Source organism: Echinops telfairi, unplaced genomic scaffold (genome assembly GCF_000313985.2).
Source record: "Echinops telfairi isolate 266 unplaced genomic scaffold, ASM31398v2 ScPeMD7_9;HRSCAF=40, whole genome shotgun sequence".
Taxonomy (NCBI): Eukaryota; Metazoa; Chordata; class Mammalia; order Afrosoricida; family Tenrecidae; genus Echinops; species Echinops telfairi.
The window spans coordinates 75,044,517-75,055,003 of record NW_022103906.1 but is presented as its reverse complement, the minus strand read 5'-3'; the positions used below and the strand labels follow the sequence as shown (position 1 = coordinate 75,055,003).

At 41.1% G+C, this 10,487-nt stretch overlaps 1 protein-coding gene across 1 annotated transcript in view; it reads left to right on the top strand.

The window, feature by feature from the left end:
• Window positions 1-10,487, top strand: part of ALMS1 (ALMS1 centrosome and basal body associated protein) — a 99,397-nt gene that overhangs the window by 9,273 nt on the left and 79,637 nt on the right. Inside the window, exons 4-6 of the mRNA XM_045286583.1 lie at window positions 1,021-2,717; window positions 2,973-3,091; window positions 5,118-5,277. Coding sequence (XP_045142518.1) covers window positions 1,021-2,717; window positions 2,973-3,091; window positions 5,118-5,277 — 1,976 coding nt within the window. The remainder of the gene's footprint in view (window positions 1-1,020; window positions 2,718-2,972; window positions 3,092-5,117; window positions 5,278-10,487) is intronic.

Sequence of the window (10,487 nt, the reverse complement as noted above, 5' to 3'; positions counted from 1 at the left end):
TTGTTTTCTCCTCCAGATTGTTCATCCAGCCTGTCTTATTTAAAAGACCTGCGGAGATAATAACATGCACAAAAAACAAGGCAGAGCAAAACCAAGCAACAAAAGAAAACAAAACAGCAATACCAACAAGCCAATGACAAAAAAACAAAAGAAAACACAACAACAAGAAAGAAAAGCTTGTAGTTAGATCAAGGACTGTTTGTTGGCCTTTAGGAGTGTTTTCTGGTCGAGTCTGATGGGGCGCCAAGCCCTGGCCACAAAGTCCATTTTTGGTATTCCCTGGGGACTTTGTTGTTCTGTTCCCCTTGCTGTCCTGTTGCACGCCCTTAGTGTTTTGCCTCGGTGTGGTGGGATCAGATCGGGCAGAATTCCCACACTGTGTCTCCAGTGTTGTCCCCTGTAGGACTATGGTTCAGTGAGGGATGTCGTGTCTCATAGTGAGGCTAGCCTTGAGGTCTTCTTTGTGGGTCAGCTGCTCTGAACGGGAATCTCGTTGTCAAGGCTTGGTGGGCCAGGATGTGCTCCACTATCTCTTCCTCCCCCTTCATATGTCCCGTGTGATCTGATCAGACATGTCCCTCTCCCTGAGCTGCAGATTCAGTGCTGTCTTCTGAAGGGAGGGGCAGGTGTCCATGTAGTTGGGATTGGGGCCGGCCCCTCAGACCTCTCCACTGTTTCCCTACTCCATGCTGGCATGTTGCATTCACATCTTGGAGCTCTGGATTGTAGTCTGGTCCCTCTTTCCCTGTGGAGATATAAACAATTCCCTCCCCTTGGGTGGTTTAGTGCTCTGTGCTCCTGTTACTCATTGTTTTCTTTTTTTCCCCTTTCCTCCTTTCCCCCCCCATCCTTTTTAGTTGGCTAACATATGTACCCCTGGATTTGGTAGAACTTTGTTTCAACACACTTCAAATAATTGTGATTTTACTGACATAGTATGTTTTGTATCTTTTATCAGAATATTTTAAAATGAAATGCTCCTAATGTGTAATTTACTTACTCCTAACTATATCTTTTCAGGGGAGTTCCTGATCGCTCTGAAGACACTGAATGGTTTTCGCGACCGTCGGAAGTTAATGAGGCTTTATTACAAGCAACCTCAGAAGTAGCTTCAGATCGAGTTAACAGTTGCTTCAGTTTATCTCAGTACCCGCTTACGGGGAGCACTGCTGGGGAGTCTCAGCACTCTTTTTTATTTCCTGAAGAAGAGCTTCATGAAGAGGCCGTAGCTGGTGAACGGAAAACCCCGAAAGACTCTGATAGTTACGATGCACCTTGTTCATATATGTCATTGAAGACACAAGATGTTGCACAGCAGTCAGAAACCAAGGCAGCTGGGAAAGATCTGATTTCTTCTCCAAGTTTTTCTGATCTAAGTGATGAAAGCGCAACTCTCAAAGGAAGCGATAGTTTCGGTGCTTGTTCGTATATGCAGTGTTGGGAACAGGAAGCTTTGCAGCAGTCTGAAACATGCGTAAACAGGAAGGACCATGACTCCTTTTCAGATTTATCTGACACAGTGGATGAAAACGAAACTCCCAAGGGAAATGACATGTCTGGTGACCCTCATTCAAGTAGAACCTGGTGGACACAGGGAGCCTCACCCCAGCCAAAAGCAAGTCCAGTCAGTACAGAGCCAGCGTCCTCTCCACGTGAAGTCACTTTCCATTTTAACAATCAAACGCCGAATTCCATCTTGTATTTGTGGGAAAGAAGCGAAGAGGTTCCCTTGACATCTGATAACCATTATTTTGAGAGTACTTATTTAAGGATTCCGACTGAAAAGGAGGTGAAACCGAAAACGGGTTCTTTGGAGAGTAATGAAAGAAGTGCAGGGCCGGGGGAAGAACGAGTTGTGAGCGATGACCAAATACCTTCAGCGGTGCATCTGCGACTCTTAGAAATGCAGCAGGCTGCGCATCTCATACTTCCTGGTGACGTCTTCCGAGTTTCCGAAGCGTACGTCCTCTCCAAGAGTCATGGAACCTCCACAATGGAGGTTCCTGGGGGCCCTCTTCAGACTGTTCCACCCAACCTGGGTGAGGCACGAGAGCAACTGTATTTCCAAAAGGACAGTAACCAGAAGGAAACGTCCATTTCTGGTGGGAAAAACCTTGCTGCGATGGAAGGCGTAGCCTTTGAGGCAGTTATTGCCTCTATCGAGCCTTCCCAGACGGGGAGTGCAGCCGATGAGATCCAAACTGACAACACAAAGTCTGTGACAAATGACAGTCCAGAAAAGGCAGCAGAAGATCCATCTTTTTCCTTAACAAGTTATAAGGATGAAAAATCTTTACTTGGCCAGCTTAGTCATCCACGCTATCAGTCTACCCCCGGGGTGTTTGAACCAACAGCCCCCAAACCATCGTTGCCTAAAGAGGACGACGATAGTTCCTTGTACTGGCATCCCGGTTTGAAACCACAACCTAATACTTTTCAGGAAATGCTCACTGCAGAGCCCACATCATCTCCTTTAAGTGAAACATCTCATAGGCAGTCTGTTGGTCCTGACAGAACACAGCCAGTTTTAATCCAGGGTGACACCAGACACGAACCATTTCTTCCCCTTGGGAAGATAAAGTCTGTGTCCGCTTTTGACCTCGCCGAGATGATAGACTCTTCAGACATTCATCCAGTGAACGTATCCTCTTCAGAGACTTTGCTTTTACAGGGATTAAAGCCCTTAACCCCTGAAGAAGTTGCACCTTCACCATTGGGTAAGGTTGGTAGGTCTAGTTTGGTAACTTTTGGCAGTGTCTCTGCTGGTGTGGGAAGTAGCTACTGGGCAAGTTTGGGTGGCGGGTGATGAAAAGTCACCAGGTGCTTCCTATTGGTCAGTGGTGTATCCCTATTAGAGTCTGCCGAGAGAAACTGCTGCGAGCTGATTGAGGCAGAGGTGAAATTCCTCAGCCTACAGAACCAAGTTCAGTTACTAAACAATAGAATTTTGCAAAATGATTTCTATTTTGTAGAGCACCCACTGGGGAAGGCCACGTCTGACATCATTACTCTGGATGTTGATACTGACTACCGTATCCTAGAGGAACATGCAATTGTGGGCAAGGAAAAAGCTGCTGAACTACTAAGAGAGGTGAGACAAGCTGGAAACAATGGAAGGGCCTCTCCAGTACTGTTTCAGGAAGTAATATTGTTACTTGCTTTTATTTTACTTTTTCCTGTTTCCCAGACATAGGCCTACGGTGACTTGACGGTGAGTGCATTGAGCTAGCAGCTTTGGAAAAGCTGGTGGATAATGTAGAAATGTACTCTGGCTCCCTGTACTCCCAGCCTACTTTGCAGCTACCATCTAAGGAAGGTGCCCATTGTGGAGAGTCTGTAAATTTCTCTATTTGACTTTTTGTGAGGTAGGGGAAAAGAAAGTTTTCATTTAAAATTGGAGATGAATGTAAAAGAACCATATATATACAGTGAACCCTCGCCACTTTGCGCTTCGACTTCCGCGGCTTCACTCTATCGCGGTTTTTGCGTAACAGCGCATGCTCTGTCATTACTGCCACTGATTGGCTCATACTGTACACGCTTGATGCCATAAATAATATAATAAATAATAAATGATAATTGTAACGTCCAAAATGTTTTACTGTATTTTCCCTTTTTCATTTAATAAATTGGGTAATACAAGTGTAATGGTGACTAAAGGGTGTTCTTTCATGTCCTCTATGCTCTAACTACAAAAATATTTGATTTACAAATAAGGAATCCTACTTCACGGAATTTCATTTATCACGGTAGGGTCTAGAACCAATTAACCGCGATAAACGAGGGTTCACTGTATATTTTTCTACTACCAACTCATGGTTTGTTAAATACTATCCAGAAATATTTGGATAGTTTGTGGTTCATTTGTTTGTGGTTGGTGTAAATATGTTTGTGTTTCATAGACCATAAGCCTTAGTGAGTTCTGTAGTCTCTTGGAAAAGGTCATCTCCCAGGAGCAGATAGCCTCATCTTCACCCCCCAGAGCAATTGGTGGATTTGAACTGCCTACCTTAAGGTTAGCAGCTGAGTCCTTAACCCACTGCACTCTCCAGGGTCCATATATAAGAGGGGGCTTGAAAATAGTTTGTGAAAATATTCCATTAACTTTTCATTTTATTTTTCCATGAACGTTTGAACCCCTTGATATATTCATATGTATATATGTGTATATGTGTGCGCGCGCATGTGGCTGTGTATAAATAGGGTACATAGTATATATTTACACATGAGAGACCAAAAAATTCATAGGAAAATTGAATGAAAAAAATAATGGTATTTGTTCATGAAAATTTTGAATCTAAATACACACCCTCAAATCTTATGAAAATTAACGAGTTTGTGTGTGTGTGTACATTGTGAATTTCGTGCAACGTGGTGCAGATGTGTGTTTTTCTAGCAAGAATCTGTGCGATCTAGTAACACTAAGGAACTTCCTTTTTAGCAGTTCACTGACTTCACTATCAATGTTTCCCTGTGTGCGTTTTGAAAGCGCCCTGGTAGCATGGGGTGAAGTCCTCTGTTGCTAACTGGAAGGTTGGCGGTGTGAACTCTAGCTGCTCTGGAGCGACATGCACCCCAAGAGGCAGTTGTTGCTGTGAGTCACCAGCTTCTTGATGGCACACAGCACCACCATCACCACCTTTGTTTCAAGAGGTTTGAGGGCTGCTGTGTGCTTTGGTAACCGATCACACAATGTTATTTTCCTTCTAAGCATTTATAGAAAAGGTTCTGCCTTCCCCCATTACCCTTCTCTTCTTCACAACACACTCCTTTCTCATAAAAACAAAGTCCTTGACAGAAATCAGACCATAATCCAAGTCATTAGTCATATTTTAATAACATTAGTATGATTACAGTAGTAATCATATTATTATAAGGAGTAAATTTTTGAGGAATAGCACACATTTTAGGTCTTCTGCCTGGAGTATTCTATACAGCCAACCTTCCAGAAACTCTGGGTAATTTGTAAAGTCTTTGAGTTGACTGACCAACTGCTAAATTGCAGGGTTGAAAATACAATTTTTCTGAAAAAGAGGTATAGGTCTCCTTTGAAGCAGTTGAAGTCTGAAATTAATAGCATCTTTTTTGCTTTCTTCATTTTCTCCCTCTTTTTATAGGTAGACCACTCTAATCTGAGTGCTGATCGGTCTTTTTCATCTACATTGTCTTCGTTTGGTTCTCATGAGACACCCAGAGAGTCAGAATATCACTCGTCAGATCTCAGAATGTTGCGAGTATCTCCGGAGAGTGCATCAAAGACTCTCAGACTGTCAGCAGGTATGTAGGAAAAGGAGGTGATAGATGTCCAGGTGATTAAAAATATACTTTTCTATAAATACAATGCCAACCTATATAAATCTGCAGTTTTTTTTGTTGTTGTTGTTTTTAACTAAAACAGAAATGGAAAGGATGGATTTTACAGTATTACTCTTTAGTGGAGGGATTTGTTGAATGGGTGTGAGGGAGACATAGTAGTAGGAATTTAATGAGAGAAGAGTTGCATTGATTAGCCTGCATAGTTGTTAGTCTGGGAGACTTTAGAAGGAACAGAGATTTATTTATAAAGCTGAATAGATAAGAGTTAACTTGAGAGCTAGAAGAATGTGTATTAAGAGCTAGTAGATTTGATTGTTCATGATCACTTTGAAGGAAACAGCTGTGGATTGGATAGCAGATGTTGAATGAAGATCACTGGCGGGAGTTGGCTGAGATTTTTGAGGCTACCTTATTCAGTTAGCTAACTATGTTTAAATATTTTCTGATTGATGTAGGTGGAAGATTTAGGGTTTAGGGAAAGCTTTGAGTTAGACCTTGAAGTCTTAACAACAACAACAAAAACCCCAAAAATGAATAGGAGTAACTGAGTTGCCAAGAGAAAGTGGTGGGAGGAGGGTGGACTAGAAGCTGTATGAGCTGAACCTCAAAAAGGAATTATTGTTTGTCTCAGGAAGATAGAAAATCACGGTAAGGGAAGTGTTGTAAGAAGGTAGGAATTTGCGGAAAGACAGAGGCAGTAGGTCTCACTGGGAAAAGGCAAGTTGTTGCTAGTGCAGAAAGTTAGCGTTTTCTTTGAAAATTTTCAGACAGGTTATTTACTGAATAGCAGGTTGTTTCCAGAAAGCATAGAGGAAAGATGATGGTAGGTGGGGATGGTGGGACAGAGTTAGGGGAACAACCAAAGGGCCAGGTGACTGAAGATATTAACTTTTTGTCTAGACCATGAGTGTCAGGGATGAGCAGGGTTGAAGTGACTTGGCTACAAATGGCCAAATTTTATCGGGAATAATTGTGATGCCAGAATGGTGCCAGTTGATATTGAATCTAGATGCAGGAACTAGTTGATTGGCAGCCGTAGCATTTGATGCGGGTATCATGTTTGACACTGCCTTTCTGTTGGCTCTCTTTTATGACTTAACGGCTACCCAATCCCCACCCAAGTTGATGCCCCGATATTTACAGTTGCAGAGATGATAGGATCGTGATTTGTTTATATATTTTTTCTTTTGTCAAGTAACACTATATGCTTGAATTTTAAATTTTGTTTTATTTTGACAGTCCTCACAAACATGAAAAAAACTCTAGGTACCTGGGATATACAGATTTCCCATGGTCCTTACCTTCAGGGGAAATGATGTTTAAATCATGTATACCATATACACAGAATTGAATAATTATGAAGGGGCTTCAAAAAGTCCATGTGAAAAATAGCATTATCTTCCTATTCCAATTGTCCATGCACTTTGTGAAGCCTCCTTGAATGGGTGTGTTTTTGTGTTTCTAACTGACCTCTTTGACTTAGCATAATGCTTTCAAGGTTTGTTCATATAAGAGCATGTACTACTCATTTCTTTGTATTGCCCGATAAAAATGAATGCTCCATCACATTTTATTTCTTCACTTACCAATGCTGATAGACATTTGGGTTGTTTGCACTTTTTGATTGCTTTGAAAATGCTGTTATGAACTTTGTGTATAATTTTTGTGGAGCTTTATATTATTTACTCTGGGATGTATACCTAAGAGTGGAATTGATGGATCATTGGATAACTCTGTTTAACAATTTGAGGAGTTGTTAACTGCTTTCCAAAGTATATGCATTATTTTACTTTCCTCCAACCAGTGAGTTTTGTGAATTCCAGTTTATCAGCCTCATCACCAAAGCTTGTTATTTTCTGTCTTTTGTACGATAATCTTTCTAATGGGCCTAACATGATAGCTTACTGTGGTTGTTCCTTGCATTTCTCTAGTGGATAATAATGTTAAGTATCTTTATATACGTGCTTATTAGTCACTTGTTTGGAGAACAATTTGGAGAAATCTTTGGGGGAAAGACCCCGTACCCATCTTTTAAAAACAGGCTTTATTTTGTAGAGCAGGTTTAGACTTACAGGAATATTGCACAGAAATGTGGGTTTGGAAAACTGGTATCCACCATTACAGATTCATGCTGAAACAGTTCATTTTCTTAAAAATGCCTACCCGTCTCATCCCTACCCTTCTCTGGAACTCCTGGAAACTTTCTCTGTAAGCATCTCACGGTATAGTTTTCTTAGGCTGTTTTCTTTCGCTTAGTAATGTGAATTTAGATTCCTTCATGTCTTTCTGAAGCTTGATAACTTTCTAAATTTTTGTGGTACTCCATTGTATGGGTCTACTGCATTTTATTCACTAATTGAAGGACATCTTGGTTGCTTTCAAGTTTTGGCAATTATGAATGAATCTGCTGTGAATATTCCTAACAAACTATGAGTAACATTGTGAAGAATGAGAATTCCAGAACACTTGATTGTGCTCATGTGGAACTGTACAGAGACTAAGAGGCAGTTGTTTGAACAGAATGAGATACTGTGTTCCTTAAATGAGGAGAGGTGTGCACCACAGTTAGGTCTTTTTAACTTACTTATTCCATCTACTAGCAAGTAATCCGAGTAGCTGCACTGTCTGATGAATGCGGTGTCAGGGTTGAGGGAAGGTAAAGGCTCAGTTGCAACTTGTGACATGCACATGACACAACTTGCTTGCTGAAAGTGAGGAGGACTTGAAGCATTTACTGATGAAGATCAAAGACGATTGCCTTCAGACTGGATTCCACCTCAATGTAAAGAAAACAAAAATCCTCACAACTAGACCAGTAAACAACATCCTGAGGAGCAGAGAAAAGATGCAAGTTGTCAAGGAGTTAATTTGACTCCCATGGAAGCAGCCAAACAACCTATTGGGCCAATCTGCTGCCCAAGACCTTGTTAATGTCTTAAAGAGTAAAGATGTAACTTGAGGACTAAGGTATACCTGAGAAGACCCTGGCATGGTCACTGGCCTCACAGGCTTGTGAGAACTGGACACCGAGGAAGGAAGACTACAGAAGAATTAGTGCATTTAAATTAAGGTGTTGGTGAAGAATGTTGAATAGACCCGGGACTTCCAGAAGAAAGAATAAATCTGTCTTGGACTATAAGCGTGGATGGTTAGGCTTCATCTCAAGTATTTTGGAAATGGTATCAGGAAGGACCAGACTCTGGAAAAGGCTATTAATTATGCTTATAAAGCATAAAATAAGAAGGCTTTCAATGAAATGGATTAACACAGTAGCTGCAAAAATGAGCTCAAATGTAGGAGGGATGATGAGGCTGTCATGGGCCCTGGTGGCCCTTCATTCTGTTGTACGTAGGGTCAGTATGAGTAGAAACGGACTCCACAGCATGTCACAACCACACTTGTCTCAGTGGTTCTACTGTTTAGTTTTAAAAGTAGTTCAATGAATCATTCCCACTTTGTAAGTACAAAGGTTTTAATAATTTCTTCATATACGTAGAGTACCCTATCACATGATGTTGGCATTTTTTCTTTAACCATCAAATAGCATTTAAGAAACTCATGAAGCGAATGATCGTCTGTTGTTCTTTCCTTTCTGATCTTACAAGCCTTTTAATACAAGCCATTTCCTTTTTGTTTGGCGCTCTCCTCAACTCTCCTTTGAGGGTGGGTCTGCTAGCAACAATTCGTTATTTACCCTTTCCTCGCTGACGATCCTGTCGCTGGCTAGTGGACGTAGGGCTAGCAGGTCTTTTCACTTTTTGCAAATTGTCGTGCCACATCCTTCTGGCTTCCGTGCTTTCAGATGAGAAATCAACTGGTTCAAGTTGATAAGTGCAGTATCGATGATGCATCACTTACCGATAGATCCTTGCAGAATGTTCTTTGCCTTTAAATTTCAGAAATCTCATGATGATTTGTAATTAAATATGATCATCTTTACATTTACTTTGCGGTTCCCTCAGCTTGTTGAAGCTGCTGAAAGTTTGTCTTATGCTAAACTTGTGAAATTTTCACAAACTATTTCAATATTTCTTTAACTTCTTTGCCCCCCCCTTTTTATTCTTTGTTTCCTTTCTCGTTTACACCCTGATGATAGGAATTGTTAGACCTTTTGTGATAGTCCAACAGGTTTTTGTGGCTGTGTTCATTTTTTTGTTTGTTCAGGTTTTAAAAATTGTGGAACTCTTTTTTTCAAGTCCATGGGTTCTTGCTTTTTATCTCCACTCTACTATTGAGCCATTTTTTATGTCATTCTGTTTCTCCAATCTATTATTGCTACTTTACTCATCCTAATAATTTCTGTTTCTTTGCTGAAATGTTCTGTTTTTTCATGTTTCAAGATAATTTTTGTCCCTTTGGGCAAATTTATATTGACTGCTTTAAATTCCTTGATTCCAACATCTGAGTCTTCTTGGTCTCGGTGCCATTTGATTATCGTTTCCCATTTAAACTGAGACTCTCCTGGTTCTTGGTATCACAGATGACTTTCGTTAGTATCCTGGACATTTTGGGTGTTGTTAAGCAACTTTGGATCCTATTTAATCAAACGTCTAGTTTATCGGTCACTTAAGTTTACCTATGGGCAGTAGATAGATCCTAGCCTACTTCTGTGAACTGTGATTCCAAAGAATATTTAATTTGTAGAGAGGCCTGTATTCTGGGCTGCTTTTTCCACTGTGCTTATGATTGCTGGTGATGAGAATGGAGTGGAATAGTTCCCAGGCCTGCTGCTGCTGGGTAAGAGGTGAGAGATGTCCTCAGGGTGATGAGAATGGATTGGAATAGTTCCCAGGCCTGCTGCTGCTGGGTAAGGAGGTGAGAGATGTCCTCAGGGTGAGGAAAGCTTCCAGGTACCACTGGGCCATCCACTCGGTTCTTGCTGATGCTGCTCACAATGGTAGATAGCACTTCCTTAGGCTTCCTGGTGGAGGTTGCTGGATTTGCAAGAATTTTTCCTGGGCCACCAAGTGCTAGTGAGTTTCCTGATCAATTGATGTCAGCATTAGTTAGGCTTATCTGATTGACTTCATTATGTATTAGTATTCCTGCCATCGGTTGTATTTAAAACCTAACCCATGGACAGGAGGAGAATCAATGGAAATAGAGGAAAGAGCTGGGAGGCAAAGGGTATTTATAGAGCTCTAGATAAAGACATGTACATATACAAATAT